This window comes from Boeremia exigua, assembly GCF_020726555.1.
Source record: "Boeremia exigua strain MPI-SDFR-AT-0100 chromosome Unknown C7974scaffold_7, whole genome shotgun sequence".
Taxonomy (NCBI): domain Eukaryota; kingdom Fungi; phylum Ascomycota; class Dothideomycetes; order Pleosporales; family Didymellaceae; genus Boeremia; species Boeremia exigua.
In genome coordinates, this window is record NW_025763524.1 from 913,775 (window position 1) to 940,090 (window position 26,316).

General features: G+C 52.8%; 11 protein-coding genes across 11 annotated transcripts; 7 read left to right on the plus strand and 4 right to left on the minus strand.

The window, feature by feature from the left end:
* Window positions 1–980: 980 nt before the first annotated feature.
* On the plus strand, window positions 981–1,522 carry C7974DRAFT_201681 (uncharacterized protein). The gene has a single exon (XM_046136783.1). It carries the CDS (start codon window positions 1,086–1,088, stop codon window positions 1,425–1,427), a length of 342 nt encoding a protein of 113 aa, XP_045996230.1. The 5' UTR covers window positions 981–1,085; the 3' UTR covers window positions 1,428–1,522.
* Window positions 1,523–1,617: 95 nt separating this feature from the next.
* Window positions 1,618–3,552, plus strand: C7974DRAFT_376960 (ATP-NAD kinase-like domain-containing protein; the record flags this gene model as incomplete). The annotated part of the gene is made up of 1 exon (XM_046140320.1): window positions 1,618–3,552. One exon carries the CDS (start codon window positions 1,618–1,620, stop codon window positions 3,550–3,552), a length of 1,935 nt encoding a protein of 644 aa, XP_045996231.1.
* A 2,821-nt stretch (window positions 3,553–6,373) lies between these two features.
* Window positions 6,374–8,687, plus strand: C7974DRAFT_434540 (fungal-specific transcription factor domain-containing protein; the record flags this gene model as incomplete). Its single annotated transcript, XM_046144995.1, has 5 exons — window positions 6,374–6,421; window positions 6,484–6,890; window positions 6,940–7,377; window positions 7,425–7,687; window positions 7,735–8,687. The coding sequence occupies 5 exons, from the start codon at window positions 6,374–6,376 to the stop codon at window positions 8,685–8,687; spliced, it is 2,109 nt and encodes a 702-aa protein (XP_045996232.1).
* A 1,435-nt stretch (window positions 8,688–10,122) lies between these two features.
* C7974DRAFT_201787 (methylisocitrate lyase-like protein) lies at window positions 10,123–11,580 on the plus strand. The gene is made up of 2 exons (XM_046136786.1): window positions 10,123–10,446; window positions 10,505–11,580. Exons 1-2 carry the CDS (start codon window positions 10,291–10,293, stop codon window positions 11,297–11,299), a joined length of 951 nt encoding a protein of 316 aa, XP_045996233.1. The 5' UTR covers window positions 10,123–10,290; the 3' UTR covers window positions 11,300–11,580.
* A 143-nt stretch (window positions 11,581–11,723) lies between these two features.
* On the plus strand, window positions 11,724–12,695 carry C7974DRAFT_201882 (uncharacterized protein). Its single transcript, XM_046136787.1, has 2 exons — window positions 11,724–11,880; window positions 11,928–12,695. The coding sequence occupies exon 2, from the start codon at window positions 11,986–11,988 to the stop codon at window positions 12,649–12,651; it is 666 nt and encodes a 221-aa protein (XP_045996234.1). The 5' UTR covers window positions 11,724–11,880; window positions 11,928–11,985; the 3' UTR covers window positions 12,652–12,695.
* A 409-nt stretch (window positions 12,696–13,104) lies between these two features.
* C7974DRAFT_201884 (heterokaryon incompatibility protein-domain-containing protein) lies at window positions 13,105–15,134 on the minus strand. Its single transcript, XM_046136788.1, has one exon. It carries the CDS (start codon window positions 14,898–14,900, stop codon window positions 13,278–13,280), a length of 1,623 nt encoding a protein of 540 aa, XP_045996235.1. The 5' UTR covers window positions 14,901–15,134; the 3' UTR covers window positions 13,105–13,277.
* Window positions 15,135–15,346: 212 nt separating this feature from the next.
* C7974DRAFT_201962 (Endoribonuclease L-PSP/chorismate mutase-like protein) lies at window positions 15,347–15,983 on the plus strand. The gene is made up of 2 exons (XM_046136790.1): window positions 15,347–15,621; window positions 15,670–15,983. Exons 1-2 carry the CDS (start codon window positions 15,510–15,512, stop codon window positions 15,957–15,959), a joined length of 402 nt encoding a protein of 133 aa, XP_045996236.1. The 5' UTR covers window positions 15,347–15,509; the 3' UTR covers window positions 15,960–15,983.
* A 196-nt stretch (window positions 15,984–16,179) lies between these two features.
* Window positions 16,180–19,064, plus strand: C7974DRAFT_313294 (PLC-like phosphodiesterase; the record flags this gene model as incomplete). The annotated part of the gene is made up of 4 exons (XM_046138405.1): window positions 16,180–16,661; window positions 16,719–17,172; window positions 17,290–17,606; window positions 17,798–19,064. The coding sequence occupies 4 exons, from the start codon at window positions 16,180–16,182 to the stop codon at window positions 19,062–19,064; spliced, it is 2,520 nt and encodes an 839-aa protein (XP_045996237.1).
* Window positions 19,065–19,140: 76 nt separating this feature from the next.
* On the minus strand, window positions 19,141–20,684 carry C7974DRAFT_201892 (uncharacterized protein). The gene is made up of 3 exons (XM_046136789.1): window positions 20,595–20,684; window positions 19,751–20,501; window positions 19,141–19,686 (listed from the first exon to the last, which is right to left on the minus strand). Exons 2-3 carry the CDS (start codon window positions 20,296–20,298, stop codon window positions 19,218–19,220), a joined length of 1,017 nt encoding a protein of 338 aa, XP_045996238.1. The 5' UTR covers window positions 20,299–20,501; window positions 20,595–20,684; the 3' UTR covers window positions 19,141–19,217.
* On the minus strand, window positions 20,682–23,083 carry C7974DRAFT_360660 (P-loop containing nucleoside triphosphate hydrolase protein). Its single transcript, XM_046139693.1, has 3 exons — window positions 22,842–23,083; window positions 22,069–22,794; window positions 20,682–22,021 (listed from the first exon to the last, which is right to left on the minus strand). The coding sequence occupies exons 1-3, from the start codon at window positions 22,896–22,898 to the stop codon at window positions 20,915–20,917; spliced, it is 1,890 nt and encodes a 629-aa protein (XP_045996239.1). The 5' UTR covers window positions 22,899–23,083; the 3' UTR covers window positions 20,682–20,914.
* Window position 23,084: 1 nt separating this feature from the next.
* On the minus strand, window positions 23,085–25,524 carry C7974DRAFT_396130 (uncharacterized protein). Its single transcript, XM_046142042.1, has 5 exons — window positions 24,637–25,524; window positions 24,255–24,565; window positions 24,046–24,203; window positions 23,695–23,997; window positions 23,085–23,647 (listed from the first exon to the last, which is right to left on the minus strand). The coding sequence occupies exons 1-5, from the start codon at window positions 25,077–25,079 to the stop codon at window positions 23,474–23,476; spliced, it is 1,389 nt and encodes a 462-aa protein (XP_045996240.1). The 5' UTR covers window positions 25,080–25,524; the 3' UTR covers window positions 23,085–23,473.
* Window positions 25,525–26,316: the final 792 nt, after the last annotated feature.

Below are 26,316 nucleotides of genomic sequence, written 5' to 3' on the forward strand. Positions count from 1 at the left end.
TGAAGTCCATGGTTCACAGCCACAACAAGCCACTGAGACATGGGTGTGGAGAAAGCGGGTAGCATTCGAGGATGCACATTACGCCTGCTTCTCCACGCGCCAATGCAGCGTTCCAGGCTGTCACTGCGGAAGCGTCTCTCGGCACTTCGCTGTGGGTAGTGAACACAGCGCTACAGTACATTGGATCGCGTCTCGAGACTCTTGCTGACCTCTCACGTACGGCGCTCTACAGTCTGTCTGAGGCGAATATGGGGCGGCGCAGGTCTCGGACGAAAACCACGCAGAAGCAGGCATGGTTGCATCAGCTCACAGACGTCCCGCGCCGTACCTCCCGCATTTCCGACCCCAATTCGTGATACATGTTTCTGAGGTGTATGATTCACACATGCATCGGCATGGGGCGGCAGCGAGTTTAATGCGTCCCAAATTTGGTTGACAGCTCGTCTTTGGCGAGGCTCGATCTGTCTCGTCTCCGATAGCCATGTGTCAAGCAAAAGGTTGCAGCTTCCTGCTACACGCTGCACAGGCTAATGCACTCTCGGCTCGTTTCGCCCTCGTGTTCGTGAAATGGTCTCATTCGTCCTCGACAGGTGCGGACACAGCGGCTTTACTGCTACGAGATCTGGTGCAGGATAGCATGCTATCTCCATACACTATGTCGGTACAGACGGCGCTCAGTGTCAAATGAATGGGCGTGTTACGGGCAGCCGTTTGTCGAACGCTAAGAGTGTGAGATTTCGGTCGAGGTGGAGCCACAACCGCTGTGGAGGCTGCCAATTGAACAGCGCAAAGACCTGAAAAGGGACATTGCCTGGGGAGGCAAATTGACAACACGCGCGAATGCACGCGCCCTGACAGTCTTGTTTGCTGCGGCATGGCGGTTTGACCAACGTTCAACCTAACTTTGGACTGAAAGCCGACGCTGACTTGTGCCTCAAACGCTGCGGGTGTCAGGCCCCTTCAGCGGACTAGCCGCCACGGACTTGCGGTACCTGCGTTTGAGGCATGCGTGCAGAACAGTGCCTGCATGTGGCTCGAGGGTTTATCGGACAGGCTGGTAATATCGATGTTGTGCAGATGTCAAAATGAGATATAGTTCAGATGCAGCAGGTGCATTTAGTACCGCCGTGAGATTCACGTCCTTCTTTCCCCTGTCTGCGCTTTGCACCTGGGTACAACAACCCACACCCCTTGTACTATTCGCTTTGCTTTTGTCAATAATCGAGCCGGTCTCTTCAATTATATTGCATCACCTCCACCGACGGTCACGAAGTTCCGCCGTCCATCACACCACGCCGCACTCAGCCTACAGTCACTACTCGCGCCCGTCACATCTCCGATCGAGATTCCACGAGTCGCTCCCATGCAATAGCCGCAATCCTTCGGCTCCTTCTTGTATCATTTCTCATCGCCAGCCTGGAGCTTGATAGGATCGCTATAATTGATTGAACGTCTGGTTACGTTTGCATCGCCATATCACTCAACATCCAACAAAACGTAGACCGTCGGTGCTTTTTGCGGCACTACCTGCCTTCCGAGAGACGATTTCCGGCAAATATCGTCGTCATTCGCGCCATCGCATCCCGCGCTGTTCAGTAATTTATTTAATAAGCGACAATGATGCCGAGGACAACCAAGGATGGGGAGCCGTTCTCACCGACCAAAATTCATCCGCTCCTGTCTCCACAAAGGCCGCGGGATAACATCTCCGCCGTTAACGCCGCCGGTGCATCACCAATAAATCTCGCACCCCCTGCACAGTCTCCGCCGCCTCCGCAGACAAGTGTTTACTTGCCGCAAGGCTTCAAAGATAATGCTTCTTCGGTAGCAACGACAGAACTAGTCGGTGCGCCAACTGCATCCGACTCGATACCATCCTGTGCGACACCGGACGAGTCACTTCGGAACGAACACTCGGCTATTATCAGCAACTCGTCGTCGATTGAGAACCTCACAGTCCTGCCTCAGCTGCCATCCTTTGGTGAGCACCGCATCCGGAAGCATCGCAAGAACGCAGCTTCGTTCGATTCTTCCATACCCCGCCAGACGATCCTGAAGGCTCTGCAATCACGACCCCCCACGGCACAATCAATCGATTCCATGGTCATGGAGGACAAGAAGAGCGCAGCAGAGGGCAAGACCCGGCGGTCAAAAAGCATCACCCACAAAGCGCTTGCCGATGCGCTTTCTGAGCTTAACCTAGAGTCGGGCGACCTTGCTGTCAGCAAGATGGCTGCTCTCGCATCGCCATGCTACTTCCACAAGAAGTTTGACAAAGCCGTAAACCTCGATAAAGTATTAGAGGAAATAGCCGACGACGACTCGATATCGCATTCGAGACTCATGCAGACTGCGTTCAGCGTGCGCGAGGTCTCCAAACAACTCCAGCGCCGACCAATCAAGATGACTGTGCGAAACGTCATGATCGTGACCAAAGCACGCGATAACGCCTTGGTACATCTGACTCGGGAGCTGGCGGAGTGGCTACTCACAACACCACGATACGGGTCAGATGTCGGCGTAAACGTCTATGTGGATTACAAGCTTCAGAGATCGAAAAGATTCGATGCGCCCTCTCTGTTAGCCAAAGATAAGCGTTTCGAGCAGTCCTTGCGCTATTGGACCCCAGATCTGTGCTGGGAGACGCCCGAGAAATTTGACCTCGTCCTGACGCTCGGTGGTGATGGCACAGTGCTGTTCACGTCATGGTTGTTCCAGCGTATTGTTCCGCCGATCTTATCTTTTTCGCTCGGCAGCCTCGGATTCCTCACCAACTTCCAATTTGAGCAGTATAAAGGGGCACTAAACAAGATCATGGGCGATGCTGGTATGCGTGTGAATCTGCGCATGCGCTTCACGTGCACGGTTTACAGGTACCAAAAGAACGCAGCCCTTGGCTCACCTCAGCACATTGAGGCCGAGCAGTTCGAAGTCCTCAACGAGCTTGTCATTGATCGCGGCCCATCACCCTACGTGTCCAATCTCGAGCTGTACGGCGATGGCAACCTCCTCACAGTCGTACAGGCAGATGGCTGCATATTCTCCACACCCACTGGTTCGACAGCGTACTCGCTTTCTGCCGGCGGCTCCCTTGTGCACCCCGATATTCCTGCGATCCTCCTCACACCCATCTGCCCGCACACTCTTTCCTTCCGCCCCATGCTGCTTAACGACAGCATGGCTCTTCGGATTGCGGTACCCCTCAAGTCACGTGCAACTGCCTATTGTGCTTTCGATGGCAAGGGTCGCGTTGAGCTCCGCCAGGGCGACCACGTCACTATCGCGGCGTCGCAGTACCCCTTCCCCACCGTCCTATCGCAGCCCACTGAGTGGTTTGACAGCATCAGCCGCACACTGCGCTGGAACAACCGCGGTGCTCAACAGAAGGCTTGGGACGGCGATGAGGATGAAGAAGAGGGGGATGAGACTGAGGCTGCGTTCGACATCGACATCGATAGTGATGATCTTGATCGCGATTCCGGCTACAGTGCATCCTCGGCGGACGGCCGTGGGAGTCCGATGAGGAAGGGCGTCATACTGCCTTTCTTGTAAACATCACCCATACATACTTTTGGTTTGCCCAGAATATTTGCGCTGGACAGGCGTTCTGGTTTAGCGGTTCCTGTGCGTCTACTCTTCTACACCAACCACGTTTGGGCAACGGCGAGTGTCTCGCTGCTTGGGCGGGTCCCAGTGGTTTTTGAGCCCTTATCGCAGGGCTAAGGATTCTTTGATCTGTGCGACAATTGTTATAGCTGCGACTGCAGCTACCATTTAACGGCCATTCGAGCGCCAACTACGATATCCTAGACCGCCATATAGAAACTTGATCTAGAAATCTACTAAGAAGCTTTCCGCTTCTCCCAGCGTCAGAGCGCACTTGCTTAAGACTGTGTCGTTGCGTGTTCTGCTGCAATTGTGAGGCGTTCGCTGCACGCGTTCCACATGCAAGACAGCTTGCGTTGACGTATTCCCGGCATCCGAATCGGGCCGTTACATTGAGGTCCCTGCACTGCGCATTGCTGCGGTCAGTGCCACGCGTGCCGGATCGTCGATACAGCTGGTTACTGCTCCCGGCTCTGATGTCGATGTACTGCTTGATGGCGCTAAGCGTTGATGCTGGATGCTGGCTCGATATGGATGCTGTCGCGAGGTCCGATCTTTCTCCTAGATATCTCCCTGTCGCTAACGACGGTGATGAGAGCTATTCTGCACCCAGGCATGTTAAACTGGCCATTTGATGATTTTGCAGGACTCAAATCATCTTTATCGCGGTGAATCAACCGCAGTTGATGATCTTTTCGGGAGGGCGGTATGATTCCGCCAGTATGAGCTTTGGTGGTTAGCTGGCGCGGTACCCTATATTAGGGCTGATATCGGGGTAGCCACATTAGTGTATGGCGAGGCTGAAAAAGCACTACCGAGTCGTCCAGGTCAATCGAATGCTGAAGGCGGTCGCCACGGTGAGTTGCTTGGGGACTGAGGCTTGTTGGCTTTGAAGGTTTGATTGAAGGATCTCGATCTATAGAGGGCGAACAGCTTGGTTTTCAGGCGACCAGGAGTATGAGTCTGGAATGTGCTCCTCAACTCGCAGTCTTCTCGTGGTCAATGTATCTTGTGAGCACTTCTTTCCTATTCGGATGAGACTTGCATGTCGATCATTCAGGGTTGATGTTCCTTTTGTCCTCGGGAAATTTGGCTGCTGCAAAAGGAAGGTCAAGTGCTGATCTTGCGATGTCTACATTGTACTTCATGACGCTCGAGGTCTACGCCAGACGTTGATTGGGGCCGAAGTAGACGCAGTCCAAGGGCCGCGTCTAAGCCCTGCTGCATTCGCCTATCCGCGGAGTCCCTATGGACACGGAGACATGGAAGACGCGACGGTTAACCTGCCTTCCGCAATGGGTCTGTGGAGAAGTCCCTGAGCTAGCAATGAGGGTGAGGGCCGACGATGAAGGTTGCGTCTCAAAAGGAGCGCGCCTAGAGAAGGGAAGTCATGTGCCGAAGCTTTGATCATACGATAGTCCAGGATCGTACAATTGCTTGAAGCAGTAGACGCATCTGCGAATAGTTGCCCACGAAAGGAGGTTTAGAATGCTTTCAGGTGTCCCGCCCGGACGTTTCTGCTAGAGTCTAGATCTGAGCGCTTTGCCATTCCCTCTATGCAAGACAGCGGTGACAAGAGCAGCCTTATCCACAGAGACAACGGAAACGCGAATATCCGCGGAGCTTGCTCGAGGCTCAACATTGAGTTGATGGTTGGCCACGCCAAGCGCGAGTGTGGACAGGGTCACTCCACCTTGCCCAGTTGCCGTCGAAGGAGAAAACTTCCGCCAAGCTATGCAGACCGTGATTCGATGCTCCGTTGTCATCCACCACGTGGATAGAGTGCATCAAACACGCCAACATTTGTACAAATCATCTGGTCAGGGGCGGTCTATGGCTGTAGTAGGTGTGGCGCCCCGGTTGAGCTGCCGTTCTAACGCATCTGTCTCGACACCGGTTGGTGGCTGAGTGGATTCGTACGAGATTCATGGCTTGATCCAAGCGCTGCTAGCCGTGTAACCCAAGTAGTGCCCGTTCACGATGGCGGTAAAGTGAAGCTACACAGGTACCAGGCAATTACTAGGCTGTAAACGGCCAAGCCGTGTGGACAGCGAGGAAGATCAGGCACGCTTGCACTTCAGATCTCCACCGAACACGTTTGGCATTTGCTGGGAGCATGGCGGTAAGAATGTCGAGGGTCACCGGAAGGTGAGGTGCGAAGGTGGCGGCGGAACAACAACCGCGCCCTGTATCGCATCTTTGCCACATTTTAATCTGACGTACCTGGCCATTGAAGGCTAAGTAGTTCAACAACCATGGGCATGATGCACATTGTAAGAACGCGCTCATCTAAATCCCATAGCTCAGGCGAACGTGCACCACGAGAAGCGCGCTAGAACACTTCAAGTTTGGCATTTCTGGGCATGGGGATTTTCGCGCTGTGATCCACTGCTGATGCAAGCATCAACCACACACAATCAAAAGCCTCATTAGCTCCAACACGCAACACTAAACAATCAGATTTATAAGAGAAACTTCTGGGGCTCAGGGCGAGAACACCGAAAATTCGAAACTAAATACACAACAAAGATCTCCCTAGCGGTCCTTCTTCGGCTGTTCCCCGCCTTCCGATTCGCACCGGTTGCAGCTGGTCCTATGACGACGTAGAGAGCTAATTTCTTCGCTGCGGTCCCTCTCCGCTTCAGGGCGAGCTTCCTCTTTACACATATGTGCCTTATTTCGCCGATTGAGAGCGAACTGGTTGCATTGTAGGGCCGTTGCAGTTTAACACACCGATTGTGGATACTTTAGGCGAAGGATTCCCGGAATGACTACCCCCAGACGGAAAGCATGCGTCGAGTGTCGCCAACAAAAGGTATGACCCCTCCCCACCATCTGCACTACATCCGACAATGGACGAGATGACTGATGGATTAGATCCGATGTGATGTTGAGCAACACAAGGTACCACACGACCCCTGCGGTCGTTGCAAGAAGATGGGTCTCGAATGTAGGATCCTGCCTACATCAACCCGGAATCTTCGTCAGACCAAGGCTGAAATGCGGAGAGAGTTGGAAGAGCTGCGATGGAACATGAGAAATAGCCAGGCACCAGGATCCGCAACGGAATCCAACTACCCCCATTCAACTGCATCGCCGAATATGGATATGGACCACGACCAATACTCGGATCCCTCCGGCCAGACCGACGGTTCGCATTCATTGTCACCAGCTTTCGGATCAAGACCACCAACAAGAAAAGGATCTGGGTCTAACGGTACGATTCCACGTATGTTGGACGGCTACGTCCTGGACCCAAAACGGATCGACGACTGCTTCATGCTGTATTACACCCCACCATCCTCTATTGTTTCTCTCTGACTTTTATTTCAGATTCTTTACGCAGTACCATCCTCTTTTTCCTATTCTTGATGCATCTTTAGGTCCCAATGACTACTACGAGGCGTCGCCATTTCTTTTCTGGACCATCATTGTAATTGGATCGAGAAGATATTCCGAGGATCCGAACGTGCTCGACAGATCGAGTCAACTCATCACGCCTCTGGCGTTCTCTTCAATGGCGCTGCGGTCATCCCCGATGCCAGTGATCCAAGGTCTCCTCCTTCTTTGTACATGGCGATTGCCAACAAACTCCATGTACAAGGACATGACTCACCTGATGTGTGGATCTGCAGTTCATCTGGCCACTCAGATTGGCCTCCACATCTCAGGGGTAGGTCAGGATTTTGTCAGAATGCCCGTGAAGAAGGATCAAGAACAGAAGGTGTTTCGGGCAAGATTGTGGCTGTGCTGCGTCATTGTGTCCATAAGGTATGGTGAACATCAGCAACGAAGGGCAATCGACTGACACAACGTAGGACAAGCTGCGCTGAAGGCATCCCACCTCTGGCAGAGTCGTTCTTCGATTGTGACGAGCGAGACCGCGAAGATATGAGTCCTTTTCTGCCTTCTGATCTGCAGTTCCTTCACAAAGTCTACATCATCCTCTTGCGTGCCATCGTCGCCATGGGGAAGACTAATCTGCAGTCAATTAAGTGCGACGTTCGCGTGCTGCGATCACTTATCAGCATTTTCGATTCTCAGCTTCTGAGCCTGGCACCGTCCTCTCCTAGTGAACTAGGTCAGTTCTGCGCTCAGCATGAATACAACATAAACTGACTAGCCCAGATACGCTCCAGCTTAACTGTGCCCGTATTCACGTAATGTCTTTCCATTTCTTCGCTCATCCCATGAGCCCCGATGCGGATGGCCTGTCTCGGTTCTTCTCCCTTTGCGTCTCAACGATCAACACTGCGACCATAATGGCCCAAACAGTCAACCTTGCATCTGTATCACAGTCTTTTGTCGACAGGACCATCTGCCTTGCTGGCTTCACCATCCTGAGGCTTGTGCGCAGTCCTCTTGCTCAGCACTTGGATCTCGCTATCGGCGAACAAGCGTTCTTTCAAGCAGTTCAATTCCTCAAAAACGTTTCCCTGCAGCCTGGAGACATCGGAATACGCACAGCCCTGATCATGCACGACCTCTGGAACAGCAGCAAAGTCTTTCGCAGGAAAGACGGACGGATTGAGTCGCTCGGATTGAGATTGCGAACCAGACTGAGCATGAGCGTCAGCTATGATATGTTCTGGTATTGGCGGGAAGAGTTCGGCAACATGCAGAACCCATATAACGGAGATGAAGCTCTCAGCACGTCGCATGAAGTGACGCAACCTAGCACACCTCGTAAGCAAACTTTCTCAAACTCTAATCGCCATCAACTGATCCTGGATCAAGCCTACATTCAAAACCAAAACCAAAACCAGAACCAGAACCAGAAGTTTCCAGTGTCGAATTCTACTCCATCAACCTTACCTACAGCGCAACAACCTCTCACAAAATTCGATCCGAGCCTCATCAACCCGCAACTTCAAGTCAATCCTGCAGCGGCAGGAATGAGTTTCGACACTTGGGACGGATCCGACTACAGCGTACCACCGATGCTGGATCAATTTCCCGATTACGATTGGGCTGCTGGTTTCGAGTTTACGAACAGCGATCTTCCTAATGCTTCCCTAGGTCCGATCGGTGGACCCATGATGCCTCAGAACGTCGGCAACATGGGATATACTTTCGGCTGAAGCACTGGAGAGCGGCATCTGATGATGCCATCCTCGCATGTAAAGATGCTTGACTAAGAAGATGGAAGCCGGTCGCCAGCTCGAATACCAGAGTTTGAATGCGCACCGACATACCGAAGCAGATCAGATCTGCGTATACCGATTCGCCATGAAGTATTGGCAGGAGCTGTCACACTTGTCGAGTATCGGGCGTTACCCGAAGACGAAGTGCACTACTCGCTCTTGTCGAAAGTGCTTTGATGGAGCGTGTAAAGACCACGCACTGAAAGACATGATGTTCCTCGGATTCGAGCGTCTATGGGAGTTGGCGAAAAGACCGGACGATATCAAGATCACAGGATGAGGTGCTTTGAAGTGCAGAGGCTCCCGGAAGAGGATTTGCAAAGTGTTGAAGCAACCACGAAGGTTTTGCTTGCATCGACTCCGCTATGGTCTGGGATTCGACCAGTACTCGATAGGACGCTAGGTCAGCATGAGTCGCAATGAACGATTGTCCACCAGCTGGTGCAACCCGAAGGAGCTAGGATTTGAATACAACTGCAAGAATACCCATCGAAGGTCGAGAAAGTGGCTGTGTGATGTACACTAATTAAGAGCACGGGGGCATCGTCGTTTATAGGTACCGTATGACTGAAAAGTGAGGCCGAGTCCGCCGAAGACAGGGTACCGAGCAGGAGCCAGCTGATTCAGATTTGTTGATCAGAACGGTGAGAACTGCACGTTTTATCCATGCACCTAGTAACGTATCAGCAGATTTGATTGGTGTCGGTGCGACGGGAATTGACTGCGCTGGATGCGGTGACAAACGTCCATCCTCAAAACACAGTACTACGATGTAGTGACTTGAAGAGCACTCGGTATAATCGTACCGTTCCCGACTTATCTGGCTCATGTCTCCGATGACAGCATCCCTGCGATGTTGAAGTGTGTCACGACTTCGACATCATTTGACGCCTCCTCCCCAGGCCAGCTCACCAGCCCTAAGTACGGGACCATCCTCGCGCTGTGCCGCGAGCTAGGTTCTCATCCCACGGAAAGACGCCGATACCCCACACATGCTGGCCCCTCGCATGCACAACTACGCTGTCAATCGGCGAATGTCTGCATACCAAGAACTCCTGCGCTCACGTTTCTCGACTTCGAACCAGTGATCGCGCATGGCGCGCATCCATCGGTGAAAGAACCGGCGAATATCGGCGTTGTGCACTACGTCACTGGTATTGCGGGGTGTGCTCTGAGGGCAACTACGCACCACAGTTCGGTCTAGATGAAGGCTGAAGACTATTCTTCGCAAGGACATATACTCCGGAACGAAATGCCTGCCATTGCCGCGTGAAGGAGAGCAACTAGCGACAATCCCCACTCAATTAGCGGTTCGGCGCCGACCGAAATAGCATCTGGTCGACATCAACAGTGACACCAAGAACAAAGTTCGGGTCGATTATCCCTTAGCTTCGGGTTGCATAGATCCTACTTGGTTCCGCCTTCTTTTGCTAGACAGACGTCATAACCACAGTGTCGTATTGAACCAACGGCACCCAACACTTCGGGAACTGAACTCACATTATTCGCAAGCCAAGATCGAATCGGTGCACTTCCAGACATGGGTTCAATTACCAACGGCACAAGCAAAATGACCGCGGTCCAGAAGTTAAGGGCTATGCTGGCAGACCCAGAGAAGTTCATTGCATGTCCCGGAGTATATGATGGTTTCACGGCGCGCATCGCGCTGCAAGAAGGCGTTGACTGCCTGTACATGGTACGTTGTCATTGCTTTACTAGAGCTGCCAAAGAACAGGGCTAACAGTAACATGTAGACAGGCGCAGGTACCACGATGAGCATGCTGGGCATGGCAGACATGGGTATTGCGACCATGAATGACATGAAGGCCAACGCCGAGATGATTGCCAATCTCGATCCCAGCGTACCTCTGATTGCAGATGCAGATACCGGATACGGAGGCCCCGTCATGGCTGGTCGCACAGTTGCGCAATACATCCGTGCAGGTGTAGCTGGCCTGCATCTCGAGGACCAGGTTATCAGCAAGCGCTGTGGTCATTTGAAAGGCAAGCAACTAGTGGAAATTTCTGAGTACGCATCAAGAATCAAGGCCGCTGCCTTGGCTCGGGAAAAGCACGGCGATATTGTCATTATCGCACGGACCGACTCTCTTCAAGGGTTCGGCTACGATGAAGCTATCAAACGTCTCCGGGCCGCCATTGCTGAGGGTGCGGACGCATGCTTCCTCGAAGGAGTTACGACACGCGATGACGCTGAGCGAGCATGCAAAGACCTTGCGCCAACACCCTGTCTGTTCAACAATGTCCCCGGTGGCGTTTCGCCTGATTTTGGAGTCCAAGAATGTAAAGAGATTGGATACAAGCTTGCCATCTTCCCATGTCTGGCAATGGAAATGGTGTACCCTGCTGTCAGGAAAGCAGTACAGCAGCTGAAGACACTCGGCAATGTAAAGCCTGCGGAAGAGAACGGGAGGAGATATGGACCCAAAGAGCTTTTCCAGGTCTGCGGACTAGACGATTTGTTGGCGTTTGACGAGGCAACAGGCGGTACTTCCTATGCCAAGATCCAGGAGAAGAGCATGAAGGAATGAAAGAAAGAAAGAAAAAAAGATAGCATTGTTCCCTTTGATGTATTATAGCGGGCGTTTGTTTGTTCTTGATACCAAAACGCTTGTTCAAGAATTATTTTCGTTCTTTTATCTTCACAATGTCCAATTTCATTCAAGTTGCACAACGAGTTTATTACTCAAAGACTTAACACACTTTACGCAGTTGTCGAGCTCCATATAAGGATTCAGGTCGAATGCTGTAGCTGTTCTGCATTTACATCATGGGCTTGCGTGTAGCTATAAAATAAAATAGTTACATTTTGTCTATCACTGGACATGCCTCCCAAGCGCCCAGCACTTGACAGTTCTACTGACGCGAAACGGCGCAAGACCGCAACTTCGGCCGCCACGGCTGCTGTAGTTGCAAATCCTATGGTAGCCACAGCTTCTACGGCAACTGCGACTCCTGCAGTAGCTGCAACTCCTGTAGCAACCCCAACTCCTGCTTCGCTAATAACTCCTACAGTATCTATACCTTTGACAGTGGCCCCCACCTCTATAGCAGCTGCAACTCCTGCAGTAGCTGCTGCTCCAACAGTAGCCGCAATCTCCACCACTGATATGTGAGTACGTGTTTGCACAGAAACCTACATGTACTGACTGTCCACAGCACTCAACTGAATGCGGTGCGCTCGCCGCTTCTGCGACTCCCTGCCGAGCTTCGAGAGATGATCTGGAGGTTTGCCTTCGGTGACAGAGACGTCAGCGTCACCGCCACAGCACCTCGTGGTGCTGCAGACCGATCCCCCTCAGTCCAATACTCAATCTACCCTGACAGAGAAACCAAGGAACGGAATGGTGCCCAGCTAGACGGTCCTAGCCTCGTGTCCAGACAGTTCTGGTCTGAGGCCTCACATGTCTTTGCCTCAACGTCGATATTTGACATTGAAGACCCCGCGAGTTTCAGACTGTTCGCTTTGTCCAACCGCGACTTGGTTCGTAGGATCCGAAGAATCCGTGTCTGGTGCTACATCACCGTACCCTCACATTTGTGTAGCATCTCGCGCTGGGCTGCTGTTCTCACGTCTTCTATCGTGGGCCGACTGGAACGATTGAAGGGACTAGAATTCGAAGTTGTGCTTGATGTTGCTCATACGCCGCTTTTTACACGAACTGATGTGATGACAGATCCGCGCTGGAAGGCGTTGAAGATGCCTGTGATACTTCGCTCTCTTCAGCAGCACCAATTGCAACGCAACCGCACCAATGTAACAGTGATCCATCGGAGACACGGAACTGCTTTCGTTGATACTGATCCGCTCCGTAGGGTCATTTCTAGTCTATTGATGGAGTATCATCCAAGACGCATTTCCAAACGTGGAAGTGCCAGTTAAACCAGAATTATATCATATCAAGTACACATTGTACTTCGCTTCTGCAAGTGAATGGATTACATCTCTTTCATATGATTTGAGCAACACTTACAATACTTTGCCTTCCCCGAGCTCTGTCGCTGACATCTTACTTTTGTGTATGCTCAGAAAACTTTCATTGTCTTCCATTTGGCCCCACCCTGCGTAGCTCTTCCATACATCCACCGATCCACAAAACAGAGACCAACCACCGTGGGCTTGACTTCTGGGGTTGGTCGTAGAATCACCAGCGCTTTGCATCCGGCTACCGCAAAGATATCGTCACCAGCCTGTAATTCGTGTGGGCCCATACCGGGAAGACCTTGAGAAGTAACGAAGAACTTGGTCCTCTCAGCATTCATGTTCAGTTCCTTGTGGTGGTATTTTCCTCGAATAGTCCCCCCTGCTTTACGATCAAGGGTGAGGTCACGATGATCGCGTGTTCTGTTCCATGCTGCCCACCACTGCTTGATCTCGTTGACTCGGACTGAGCTTAGAGGGCCCCGCTTTCTCGATAACCAATGTTTTTGGACGTTTCTGTCCATGAATGCCGCTCTCCAGAACGCATCAGCATCGAAGGGCGAAGCGCTATTACGATACAAGGTAAGTCAGTCATTGACAAGAATTCGCAGATCTTCGGGACCATGTGGAGCTGGTAGGATACTCGCAGAGCATACTTGTACGCTGCTGACATGTATCACGTTGATGTTGAGTTCAGGGCTCCTTAACTCGGGCCACTCTGTATTGCGGTTGTATGTGGCCTTTCCGCAAGCGTTAAACAACGTCCAACGATGGTCTTCCTCATGAACGTCACGAGGGTCGGACAGGTCGATTGCCCAAGACGGGAGACGTTCAACAAGACTCTTTTTGCACCGCCGAGCTGCGTCAAGCTGTGTCAAGTCCGCACTTTCCAGATACAGCAAATTGGAGCACTGAGAAAAGAGCTCAGTAACGGTGCAATGAGCCGGAAACAGTTTCGACTGTTCCTGCCATCTCTCTGGCAGAAATCCGAAGATACCAAACCAGTGATCTCGGATCTCAGTCGCCTTGCGTCCTTGCGTCGCGCCCACAACCATGTCGAGCGGCACACCGAGCCCTTCTTGTTCGGCTTCTGCGAGAATACTTCTTTGGCCATGCACAGCACGACACTGTGTGTACTCTGCTGCGTACTCATGGTCATCGCGGTTTGATGTCGTGATTGGCTGTCCAAACCACTTGCAGCAAATGGAGTTATTGTGATACCACATTGAATCGACGCCATTCAGCAGCCGCGAGAGCCGGAATGTGTATGGTGGCGCATGGACTGTTGGATCAACCCTCGGAAGCGCGGCCTCCTGTAGTGTCCAAACACGAGACCACCAAGGACGGGTGATGAGCCAGCGAATGCAATCCATGACTGTAAGCCAGGATGCATTGAGTATATGTTGAGAGCCATTTTCGCTGGAGTGAGTGAGTGCGACGACAGGGTAAGTGTACAAATGATCGCCTTTGGCCATCTCGTCGAGCATGGCTAAGGTCTGCAGGAAGATGTCGTCTCGACAACGAGCTGCGAACTCTTCTAGCTCAAACTGTTCCAGACATGTAAAGCCCGGTTGCTTTAAAAGATATGTGAGGGAAGTTGTGCCTTTCCTTTGGTACTGCTTCCATTTTTCAGGTGTCATTTTGGACGCTGAAGTGTACTTTTCGTCACTGTCGAATTCCTGAGACCAAGTCCGGGCATCAAATGGACCAAACCACACGTGTGCTTCTGTTGCTTGGCGATATATCCTTGTCATAAGGCCAATCTGATGGCTCTTCTCCTCTTCATTTTTCTGATCAATGCAGATGCCGTCAGCCCAAAGGATCCTATCTTGTGACTCGAGTCGCAGAGCGCTAAGGAAGTCAAACAGGTTGACTGTAGCGTTGAACCGAACCTCATCAACATGTATCGACTTGGTGATGCTGCAATCCCCCCAAACGTACGAGAGCACTTCGAAGTCGGGATTATCATCCAAAGACACAACCAACAACTCGCACCTGATGGCCGCGCTACTTATGTCTTTACGAATTCTCAGGACCCGAATGTCTGAAAGCTCGGGGCTCAGAGGGGTTCGTTCCCACGGATTTCGTTCTAGAGCTTCTGGCGTATCTACGCGTATGTCGTCCTTCGAAGTCGTCCGTCGCCGTTTTGCTGGAGGCGAAATGCTCCGAATCAGCGTACGAGGTTCGTACCGGTCTTTGGAGCTCGTCATCTCGTACAAAATCCAAGCTAGGCGTTCCTTCACACAATAGGGCTGTTGGAGTGTATGCTGGATTCAAGACGCGTCGATATTCTCACGGAAACGCGTACATGGACTCTGGCGACGTGCATGTCAATACCGTGACGCGAACAGTCAGACGTGCAGGTGATCTGGACGTCTGCCTTGCCCGTTTGAGTCAGCCAATAGCGACGCTGCATGCATAGCCTTGCCAACGCAACAATCATCTTGAAGATTAACTTGCAAACAAGAAACGGGAGGTTCTGTTGAGCCTTTTGGATTGAGATACGTCGAACGGAGATATGCTCGAGCACCCTACTTATTTGTCAGCGCTGGCTCAACCTTTGGGTTGGTGAGCAAACCGCGTCTTGGCCTCTTCCATCTCCATACCTAGTTGATACAAAGCACGAACCAAACCGATCTGCCCAGCGTTTCTCCGCACGAAGGTGTGGGATATCTGAGGTAAGCTGACCAATGTACCTTGGCAGGCGGCGGAGATTGGCAGATGGTTGTCTATTCGGATAGTGGTGTGAGGATACAGACATAAATATCAGGCTCATGTTGAGCAACAGCTACTAGAACGTTCAACTCTTATTCACAAAAATGTCCCATTTGCAATACTTTGATTATGCAGGCTTTGGCGACCGCTCCAAAAGGGACGTCAACTACAGCCAGGCTGTTCGCATCGACAATCGCATCGAAATATCTGGTCAAGGTACAAACAAGATTCGCTTATGTGAAAACTCGATTTGATCAACTGTAGGCGGCTGGGATCGCATCTCTGAGGAAATCCCCGAGTCACTCGAGAAGGAGGTTGGGCAGGCTTTCGACAACGTAGAGCATGCTCTCAAGCAGGCTGGCGGCAAAGGGTTGGAACAAGTCTACAAGCTGCGCTTCTACATTACGGTCCCACTCGAAGCGATCATGGCCCATCTTGTTGAGCAGATGAAGGAGCGATTCAAGACCCACGGTCCGCTCCTGACGTGCGTGCAGGTGGTTGCATTGTACTCGACAATGAGGATTGAGATCGAGGCTGAGGCACACCTGGGCTAGATAGCTGCGAATTCACGATTCCTCTGGATCAGGGGTATTGATTACGTCCTGTGCCCACGATTACAAGGGTGCGTGAGCCCATAATCCGGGGGACTTTACCCTGAGGGGTACCGGTAGTGCTGTTCTCTGATTGGACGGACCGGCCATCCTGTCAGACAGTAGCTGAATCCACACCACCTCACCTTCCAGCTCTCTCGACCCATCAACATCAGATTTCGCGATGACACAACCCCCGACTTACAAAAGAGCTGGGAAAAAGGCATGCAGGGCCGTTGGAAGGCTCGGAGCACTTGCTTGCAAAGGACTCCTCTGGGTGTGCTGCGGGCCTTTTCTTTTGTGCGCAATCTGTCTTATCAAGCCCAGAAGCAGCTGTATAGTCAGACATGTGCCGTGCGATGCACTCAGACCTACACCACCAGCGCCTCGGCCACGGCGACTCTCAATACCATTTATCGAGAAGCACGCTAATCAGAAGACTTTCGACCAATCTCAGTCCTCCTTTATTCACAAATTGCCTTTAGAGATACGGCGGATGATCTACACCGAAGCGTTGGGAGGACACACTATCAAGCTGAGAACATCTGACGGAAAACCTGTGGCTCAACGGTGTATTCGTTTCAGCTGTCCCCGCAAGGACAGTGCAGGCCCACTTTCTAGAGAGTTGAACTTTGGCCTTGCGCTCTTAAGAACCTGCCGCCAGATGTGAGCTGCAATGACATGCTATAAGTATTGTGGACGATCAGACTGACGTCGTTACAGATACTCAGAGGCAATCGAGTTTCTGTATACCAGCAATGCTCTCGCGCTTTCGACTTGGGATGACGAACAGCCGACGTTGGATTATCTGTCTTACTACTTCTTGCCGCATCGACTGACCCAGATACGCCAACTTCATATCGATTGGGAGTTGGACAGCTTCCACTACAACCGTCGTTTGCAAGTCACATCAGGCGGCCACAGCTTCGAAGCATGGAAAAAATCCTGGAGCGCCCTGCATGCTATGACCGGTGTACGACAGCTAAGAATCGTTCTTTATTTCCGGTGGCGTGAGGTCGTCGACTGCTACGAAGAGCACTGGAAGCAACATGAGCTGGAGCTCTTGGATCCAGTGAAATCTATCACAGCACCAAGCACATTTATCCTCGTGCTGCCGGATCGAAGATGCTCCACCAATGTGGACATGGGAAGCTCAAGATGTGTTCTTCAGCTTCCTGTTCGCGGAGAATCCGGTCCGACTTTGGATATTGCTTGACGGGTCCTGGAATTTGACGAGCCCTGGATTTCCTGCCAGACAAACAAGTCTCACTTTACCTACCACAGACATGTAAAGCGGCACAGGATCACAAAAAAATGGTTGCAGCGACAGCGGCCAGCAACACGGTGCTTGCGTCGGGTATGTGAAGAGAAGGGAACTGATATGGTGACGTACAGAAGGATCCGCCAAGCGAACCTCGAGCTCAGCTCGGCAGGTACACAATCTGAACCTCCGAATCTCGTTCCGTCATTACGCAACGTGCGCTGGAATATACGACTTGGCACGATGTTGGCACTTGGCGCTCTAGCCGTGTTTGCACAGCTCCCCACCTCTTCACTCACCTCGTACAGTCTCCCGTCAGCCTCTTTCTCAGACCAAGAGGTTCCGCCGGGGTAGGGTCCCCACGTGCAGCAGGCAAGCTGATAAACTGGGTAGAACCTATGGAGGGCTACCCGAGCGCGCGGAGCACCGACTGAAGCCGTAAGCTCGAACATGGTCCTTGTACAGATAAGAAGGGCCGGTCGCCAGGTAGATAAACTGCAGGGACGTTATTTGGCTCAATCTCCAAGTTCTCATCCTCCAGCTCCTTCACGATGCGCTCTTTCGTAGCTTCTTCGCTCGTCCTGGGCTTGGCCTCTGCCGCTGTGCTGCCTCGCACTGGACACCACTACCCTGAGAAGCATGGCAGCAAGCACAACCACACCAAGCTCAACGTCCAAGTTGGCGACCGTCCCTATTTTCTGGTCGACGACATGGACGAGGGCTCGCTGAAGGACAAGCTCGAGAGCTGCTCAGAAGGGCCGTTCAAGCCTTCAGACTTCGTCTTTGCGCATCGTGGCGCGTCACTTCAGTACCCCGAGCACACCTACGCAGCCTACAGTGCTGCCCGCCGTCAAGGTGCAGGCGTCATCGAGTGTGATGTCGCCTTCACAAAGGACCTGCAGCTCGTCTGCCGCCATGCCCAGTGTGACCTGCATACCACGACCAACATCCTCAACACCACTCTCGCATCCAAATGCACCACCCCCTTCACACCCGCCAACGGCACAGCCCCCGCCTCAGCCAAATGCTGCACCTCCGACTTCACACTCGCCGAGTTCCAGACCCTGTGCGGCAAACAAGACGGCTTCAACCCCAACGGCACCACCATCCGCCAGTACATGGACGGCACGCCCTACTTCCGCACCGACCTGTACGCCTCCGGCTGCCCCAAACTGCTGACCCTGAACGAATACATCGACCTCGTCGACTCGTGGGACCTGAAATTCACCGCCGAGCTGAAGACCCCCGAGGTCCCCATGCCCTTCAACAACTTCACTCAGGAGCAGTACGCGCAGGCCATGATCGACGCCTTCAAGGTCAAGAACATCGCCCCGGAGCGCGTCTGGCCCCAGTCCTTCCTCCCCGCCGACGTCTTCTACTGGATCGATAACGAACCCGCGTTCGGCGCGCAGGCAGTCTATCTCGACGAGCGCGTCGACACGCCCGCGGGCTACGCGAACGCGACGGCCAGTTTACCCGCGCTCGCAGCCCGCGGAGTCAAGATCATGGCACCGGCGATGTTTGCGCTGACGAAAGTCGACAACGCGACGGGGGAGATTGTGCCGTCCGAGTACGCCATCGCGGCGAAGAAGAACAATCTGGAGATCGTGGCGTGGAGCTTTGAGCGCTCCGGGTGGCTGCAGATTGGCGGTGGGGGCTACTACTACGATTACGTGAAGAGCGTGGTCGGAAAGGACGGCGATATGTATAAGGTGCTGGATGTGCTGGCGAGGCAGGTGGGGATCAAGGCGATGTTCAGTGATTGGCCGGCGACGGTTACGTATTACGCCAATTGCTTCGGCTTGTAGATGGAAGCTGTGTGGGAGCCGTATGTACATAGATAGATAATGAGCCGTAATGACAACGTCTGACACCACTACGCTCCTCCTCATCTCAGACAATCTCAGACGACCTCAGGCGATCTCAGCCGATCTCAGCCGATCTCAGACGATCTCAGACGCTCACGGCTGCTCCCGCTCCTCAAACTCACTCGGCCTCCTGAACCTCACCCCACATGCCCCCATATCCCTCTCCGCATCACACCGCTCATACGGCAGCACGACCTCAAACTCCGGGACCGTGATCTTCTTCAGCGGCGCCAGAATCAGCGCTTCCAGCTCAATCCAATTATTCTCCCAGATAGCGTGCGCACTGGGGTCCGTCAGCACCACGCTGAGCCGCTTCAGCCCCTTCATGCCCGCCAGTATGGCCCACGCCTTCTCCCAGTTGAGCGTGTCCTCGTGGTACGCGTACTTGGTGCCGGTGCCGCGGCGCAGGTACGGCAGCGCGCGGATCTGCCAGCGCAGACGCAGGTCGCGGATTGCGTTGAGGCGCTGCTCGGGCATGCGCTTGGGGAGGGCGAGGAGGTGGGTTGCGTGGAGGAGCGAGAAGGTGTGGTGTGCGTAGAGGTGGTAGATGCACTCTGAGTACCTGCGGGCGTGCGTGTTAGCGGCGGCGCGCGTCGTTGGAGCTTCGCGGGGGCAGGGGCGCTTACAGTCTCCGGCAGCTCCGGATCAGGCCCAGCTGCGCGGGTTCCAGCTGCGGCAGCGAGTTTTCCAGAGGGCTGCCTGTGACGACGACGCGGCATGTGCATTGTCCGATGTGCACCTGCGTGCAGATGAAGTTGCGGAACTTGGGAACGCTGCGGCCGAGTTTGTCCTTCTTCTCGCCGACCGTGAGGTGGATTGTCTCGCCTTCATACAGATATCCATACACCATGCGCCTGATCTCCAGTGGTAGCTGTGCGAAGAATGTCGACTGCCATTGGAAGTTCGTGCGCGCATCGAGCTCGCGGTCCGGGATGGAGGTCAGACTTATTGCTGATTTGCGAGGTTTGAGCAATTGGGTGTTCTGATTACGGGTTGGAGGGGTTGTCGACGACGTGGATTTGATGTGAAAAGTTACGCGCTCATTTGGCTTATCGTGCGGGCCTGCATGGCGTGCGTCTGAGTGTGATCTTTGTCCCGGGTCTTGCGAACGAATGTCTGACGGCTCCCAGCGGGGCGCAGAATGTGAGAAGACACTCTTCAGTCTTGCCTTCATCCTACTTTTCCGTTCCTTCTATTAGTATTAACACAAGGAACGCGCGCGCAGACAAAGCTGCGAAAAATCAATTGAGTGGAATGCACTCTGAGGTGTGTGAGTCTGGGCATGCTGGCCTTATCAAGCCGCACGACTTGCGCGTTCCGGCTGACGAGATAGATGCGGGTTGGGCAACACGCAACGGGTGTTACAGGGATCGGGCGCTTTGACCGTTAGCTTTGGTGGTTTTTAACTCGGTCCGGGGGTTCGTGGGGTGCGGCCGTGGAGGAAAGTGGGTGGGGTGACGGGATACCTACTAAGGCCCGGACAACTTGCCCTAGCATGTGAACCTAGTCGGCGCACCAGGTACAAGAGCCTCTACCTGCGTTTCGTGCGAACGCAACTTGCTGTACAGAAGCACAGACGTACGACAATATCTGCAAATATCACCGACTTTCTAGCATTTCTGTCGTAGGCAACGTCAATTCATCCGTGTTGTAGATAGGCTCTAGCTACTGTTCTCAAGTGGGACTAACCGAGCCTCGCAATAAATCGCTCAGATGAGAAGGAAAGGTGGAGACAAGAGTCGGACATTCGTAGAATCGGGCATTTACCAACAAACTACACGTCTGTCATGTCATGATGCAGCAGTCTTCTTCTCACCTGACTCTTTGGCCTGCTGCTCCTTTTGCAGTTCGGGGTTCAGCGGCTTCTTCGGGTCGTACCCAACCTGTTTCACGATACCAAGCCCTTTCGTTCTGCCCTCACGGAACAGAATACGATCGCCGACTGTCAAGTACTCAGGACGCTGCACGAATCTGAACGCGACCTGTGCGCGGTCACCAGTGCGAATGTACTGACGATCGATGTCAATGATAGCGCATGTCTGAGACACAGGACCAACATGCAGCATCGCCTGGTACTTCGTCTTGATAGTCGTTGCGTGTGACAAGATCAGAACTTCAGCAACAAAGTCGCGGTAGACCTTGGGTTGCGGTATGATACCAGTCTTCTCGTCAGGTTTGTCCGATTTGTGAAGAACGACCATGCCTTTTCTGACGTCCTTACGTCGCACATTTCGAAGCGCAAGACTGGCGGACTGCCCCGCAGAGCAGCCTGGTACTTGTATTCGCTTTCGCTCAATGGACCGCACCTTCGTTGTCGTGAATTGGCCCAGGCCATCGGGTCCAACTAGAATGGTATCGCCAGCATGGATCTCGCCCGACTTCACAACTCCTGATACTACGGTACCAACGAACGGCACTGAGAAGGTGTCGTTGACATGGAACTCAAGTGGTAGCGAGCTGTCGTAGTTGCCATGGTGAGGTAGCACGTTCAAGAAGGTGCGCACGAGATCGAGATTGTATCCTGTAACGTTGGAAACCTGGAAGATGGGGCAGATGCGCCGGGACACGAATTGTGTAGCAGTGTTAATGCACTCCTCCCTGTTCTTGATGAAAACCGGAATTTTCCGAGCTCCGGGTGACTTCAGAATTTTGCTCAGCTGAGTGATGGTCTGCTCGAGAATGTTTGGCGGGCAGATGTCAACTTTGGTAATGACAACCATGACAGGCACGTTCAGCGCGAGAGCGATTCCCAAGTGCTCTTTGCTCATACCGACCAGACCATTGTTCGCAGCCACCATCAGCAGACAGTAGTTTGGCTCGCTGGACAGCAGACCGAAAACGGTGGTTCGCAAGTAGCGTTCGTGGCCTGCCAGATCTGTGAAGCTTATAACTTTTGCCTGTAATCATTAGCAGAGGCAAACGCGCGGCAGCAGCTAGCACCTACCGCACGACGACCTATCTCCTCCCACGTCAGCTTGCGACCAGCGGTGGTCGAAACGACAACCTCGCTCTTGCTGTCGAAGCCCATGATTTCCATGCCGACAGAGCTGGTACGCCCACTCTCGATCTCGTGTTTGTGGCGGAAGAGATTGACACGTGCTTTTCCACGTCCATCGTCGAGCCCTCCTTTGACAAGCACTCCCAGCATGGTACTCTTACCAGCATCGACATTGCCCACGACAGCAATTCGTGTCTCAATGACCTCATCAACATCCTTGGGACGATGTCTTATGATCATCTTGCCACTGAGGCTCGTGTCCTTTGCATCTCGAGGACCGACCTCGACGTCACCGCCAACGTTCCTGGTCATCAGGATCTTGTAGTCGGCCTTGATCAGCTCGCAGACAGCCCCTATCCTCTCCAGAGCAAAGTCCCAGTTCTCTTTGGTGAAGCCCATGCCCTCGCCGTTATCCTCTAGCCCAAAATCGAACAGGACTTCGCCATGGCCTTCGGCCAAGCGCTCCTTAATGTGCTCTCCTAGTGCGGCAACGTGCTCTTCGGCAGGGTCTGTGAGCAGTGTCTTCAGGCGGATGTGTGGCTTTGCGTCGTCGGTGAGGCCCAGTTCGTCGAGAATGCTCAGCTCATCGTGATCCTCATGTGTCGCGGCCGCCTGGCCGGGGCGTCGGAGTGCTTGCTGCTTCTGCACATACTCGGCGAATTCGCTGAGCGCCTGCCATATATTAGCACTCGAATTTGCATACTCGCATTCCCACGTACACTCTCGCCCTTTCGACGCTCGACGGGGTTCTGTTTGGGTGCGTATCGTGAGCTCATGGTGATGTGTTAGTGTGGGGCAAGCTGTCCGTATGTCAAGTCGTGTTTCGTAGGGTTCGCCGTAGTAATGAGACGTGTCGTAATCGTGTGTTATGGTGTGAATGTTCCATGGGATAGCTTAGCCTGATCATTGAAAGGCGCAGAGAGTACTACTGCAGAGGTGGTGATTGAATTGCCCCAGAACGAGCAGCGGCGATGGCGGCGAGCTGCATTTAGCTGGGTTTGGCACGAGTCATCGGAAGCTATGACGCTTCCATCACCACCCTCAGAACCACAACGGCGCCTTGACTCACCACACGACTGGTCACGAAGAACTCAGGGGGCCTGAAAGAAGGCGCTGAATCTGGAATATGCTCGTATTACAGATTTGCTACGGGCTCCAATTGCGCCCTTGCACTACTTCTCGGTCGTATGCCACGACTCCACAGCCACCCAGTACCATCAACACGAAGGGCGCAAAGCTGAAGAGGAGCTAACAATGTGGATCTTCTCTATATTTTGCAAGGGTACCACGGTTCAACATCTATCCGTCTCACCATCTCCTATGATTCACGTACAGGCCTGATGCCTCAGGCTTAGGACGCTGCTGCAACGCCGCGCTCACCGCAGTACTTAGCCACTTCCTTCGCCAGTGTTTCGCGCTGCAGATTCGCCGTCTCCATAATGTCACTGACTCCATTAACCGACTTGCAAAATTCGGACGTCTCAGTCATTTGTGCAAGTACAGCTCGCAGCTGGTTTGGCAGCCACTGCAAACAATCAGTTCATGGCTTCGTTTAAAGGCTGAAGTACTCACTGTAACAATTGGGCTGCCTCCTGTAGCTGTTGGGTGCGCGGTGTGCTTAAGAATGTACTCGCGAGTGAAGCACCAGTGACGCCAGCGGAAGTCGCGCACTTGATCAAGAGCTTGGAGATAGAGCGCAGCGGACACCGAGTCCTGTTTGGCAAACTCACGTACTCCGCACTCTTCAGAACAATCGCGCACGGCTTCCAAAAACTGGCGGTGGTTACCAGGCCTGTACTGCCGGAAGTCCTTCAGGATCTCTGTAAGGGGTGTCTCTGGCATCGAGATTTGCAACAGATTGTCGCACATGGGGATCTATCATATATGAGATGCGTTGGAATAAGTGTTTGGAGCAGGACTTACCATGCTGTCGTTGGCTCCAGATTCACCGCGGAATGAGAGCGGCTCCTCGCTGACTCCCTCGTAAACCACCCCGTTAGGGAACATGGACTGCGAGGTGATGCCGAAGATGAAGGTACGGAAGCTGGTGTAGCCGCTGGGCTTACTCTTCTTCCACATCGCTGAACAGAGTTAGTCACGTGTTCATCTCTCCCACTGCTTGAAACACTTACTGTTCATGACTGAGTTCACCTTGCGCAGACCAGTCACCAAGGTCCGGAGACCATTGTCGAACCGCTCACGGTCCTTCCCTGTGCAGCCATTAAGCATCTCAGACGCTCCCTCGATTAGTGCGCCAGATTCCTTTACCATGGCAATGTGCACTAGGACAAAGCCTGCTTCGGACGACTCAGGGTCCAACCCACACTCGAAAGCACGGACTAGTCGAAGGTTGTCGTACTCGAGGCCCTTTGATTCATCGACCAAGCGGTAGTTGAATAGTGCATAAGAGCCAGCATACTCCATGAAAGGCTTGAACCCAGCACTATATTTCGCACATCAGCATTGGCTTCTCCAGCAAGGGGTACAAGTATAACAAAGGACAGGAACACTTACAGCTCAGCAACCTTGACAATTGGCAGACTGATGCAACGCGGCAAGCTCTGCCGCCCGAGACCGTATTCCTCTCCCCTCATGTGCCTCTCATGGCATGGCTCGAAGAGATATCCGCTCGCCAAGAAGGAGTAGTCGCGGTACAGTGCATTCATGACGACGAGGTCATCGCGATACATCTCGATTGCATCCGATAGATCAGGGAGCTCCTTCAGCACTGCATCACCGAACTCGAACGTTGCAAGCAGACCTGGAGACCCATCAAGCCTTCTGATGGGCATGCGCTCAAGCAATGACTCAAGAGCAGCAAACTCCTTGGGCAACTCGACGATGGGGTTGGCACGCGGCAAGAAGCCACGAGACGTCGACACCATGAAGGCGGGAAGAGAATGATCATCGGGCTTGGTGTCGTCCATGATAGGGAAGGAGAAGCCTGGAGAAGCCATGATGGATATGAGAGAGACCTGTCAAAGGTCCTGGTAACAGAAGAAGGTTGGTTGTGATGGAAACTAACTCCAAATGGTGGCTGGTCTTCAAAGTGGGAAGAAGCGTTGATGGTTCCCAACTCCAAAGCGCGACTCCAGCGCGCTTATATCTCGAGGCCGGTTCGATTCCGGCCACTGCTATGTTAATTCCGCAGGAAGATAAGGATACGTAATTTCTGGATCACTTGCCCTTAAAGCGTTATGTTACATCCGCACACTTCCTGCAATGCCCGGCCTCGTTTTCCACACGTTTCCAACATGCTCCATGGTTTCGACCTCAGCGACCTCATCGACGCCAAGACTCACGATGCTGTGGCAGCAGCCTTTTGGGGCCTTCGAGGCAGCAGATTCATCACACCTGGCTGAAGACTATAGCAGTCCAAACTAGACCACCCATTTTAATTATCATAATATCTGTTGATTGTCGTGCTATCCACCACTGAAGCAAACACGCTGCGTTGTCCTGACCGACTTCCAAAAATTACTCTTTTCTACGTAATCCACACACAGAGTCCGCATATCAAATCCAAAAAAATGAGTTCATGACTCCACACGGTACCAAGATCAACACCACGTCTCTGCATTCCATCGCTATCGCACCCTCACAAAGAACGTGGTCGTGTGACAAGGCGTTGAGTAAGGATATTCGCTTGCGGACCAATAGGCGGGCAGCCGATTACATCCGCTCACGTGATAATATCCGATCACATGACAGCTACAAACTCTAAATCGTGGCTACTCTTCGAAGTCAAGCGTTGATAGTAACCGACCTCAAGGTGCGACTCCAGCGTGCTAAAATCTCGAGGGCAGCATGCAATTTCGACCACTGAATCATAACACGACGACACGTAATCTTTGGATTGCGCACCTAGGACCTGACGAAGGATTCCTGTAACACTGGGCCTGTGTTGCTGAAAGTCCTCATCACGCGCTGCCTCCCGAAATTATGTCACGCGCGGCTTCCAAAAACTTACCGTAGCTGCCGGAAGTCGTCAAGGGTCCCTGTGGGGGAGTCTCTGGTGTGTAGGGAAGGAGCTCTCTTGCCTCAAACCATCAAATGCAACTTCCTCGAATTTAGCGGCTTGCCCAAAACAAAAAAATCGTTGGGAATGTTTTTGACTCTGTCTCATACGCCTTCACACAAGTCAAAACGCCTCGACTACAACGCTTACTACTCGATGATGGAACTCGCAACATC

What these genes read in the sequence shown, in the direction of transcription:
- C7974DRAFT_396130 (XM_046142042.1), bottom strand. Translation starts at nt 25,079, where the DNA reads ATGGCTTCTCCAGGCTTCTCCTTCCCTATCATGGACGACACCAAGCCC. An exon ending in ATTGTCAAGGTTGCTGAGCT is followed by an intron (nt 24,566 to 24,636) that starts GTAAGTGTTCCT and finishes TGCGAAATATAG; the next exon opens with TGCTGGGTTCAAGCCTTTCA. An exon ending in CTGGAGCCAACGACAGCATG is followed by an intron (nt 23,998 to 24,045) that starts GTAAGTCCTGCT and finishes CATATATGATAG; the next exon opens with ATCCCCATGTGCGACAATCT.
- C7974DRAFT_201681 (XM_046136783.1), top strand. Translation starts at nt 1,086, where the DNA reads ATGAGATATAGTTCAGATGCAGCAGGTGCATTTAGTACCGCCGTGAGA.
- C7974DRAFT_201884 (XM_046136788.1), bottom strand. Translation starts at nt 14,900, where the DNA reads ATGACGAGCTCCAAAGACCGGTACGAACCTCGTACGCTGATTCGGAGC.
- C7974DRAFT_360660 (XM_046139693.1), bottom strand. Translation starts at nt 22,898, where the DNA reads ATGAGCTCACGATACGCACCCAAACAGAACCCCGTCGAGCGTCGAAAG. An exon ending in AGCGTCGAAAGGGCGAGAGT is followed by an intron (nt 22,795 to 22,841) that starts GTACGTGGGAAT and finishes AATATATGGCAG; the next exon opens with GCGCTCAGCGAATTCGCCGA. An exon ending in AGGAGATAGGTCGTCGTGCG is followed by an intron (nt 22,022 to 22,068) that starts GTAGGTGCTAGC and finishes TAATGATTACAG; the next exon opens with GCAAAAGTTATAAGCTTCAC.
- C7974DRAFT_201962 (XM_046136790.1), top strand. Translation starts at nt 15,510, where the DNA reads ATGTCCCATTTGCAATACTTTGATTATGCAGGCTTTGGCGACCGCTCC. An exon ending in CATCGAAATATCTGGTCAAG is followed by an intron (nt 15,622 to 15,669) that starts GTACAAACAAGA and finishes GATCAACTGTAG; the next exon opens with GCGGCTGGGATCGCATCTCT.
- C7974DRAFT_201892 (XM_046136789.1), bottom strand. Translation starts at nt 20,298, where the DNA reads ATGAAGGCAAGACTGAAGAGTGTCTTCTCACATTCTGCGCCCCGCTGG. An exon ending in ATCCGGAGCTGCCGGAGACT is followed by an intron (nt 19,687 to 19,750) that starts GTAAGCGCCCCT and finishes GCACGCCCGCAG; the next exon opens with GTACTCAGAGTGCATCTACC.
- C7974DRAFT_201787 (XM_046136786.1), top strand. Translation starts at nt 10,291, where the DNA reads ATGGGTTCAATTACCAACGGCACAAGCAAAATGACCGCGGTCCAGAAG. An exon ending in GCGTTGACTGCCTGTACATG is followed by an intron (nt 10,447 to 10,504) that starts GTACGTTGTCAT and finishes AGTAACATGTAG; the next exon opens with ACAGGCGCAGGTACCACGAT.
- C7974DRAFT_201882 (XM_046136787.1), top strand. Translation starts at nt 11,986, where the DNA reads ATGATCTGGAGGTTTGCCTTCGGTGACAGAGACGTCAGCGTCACCGCC.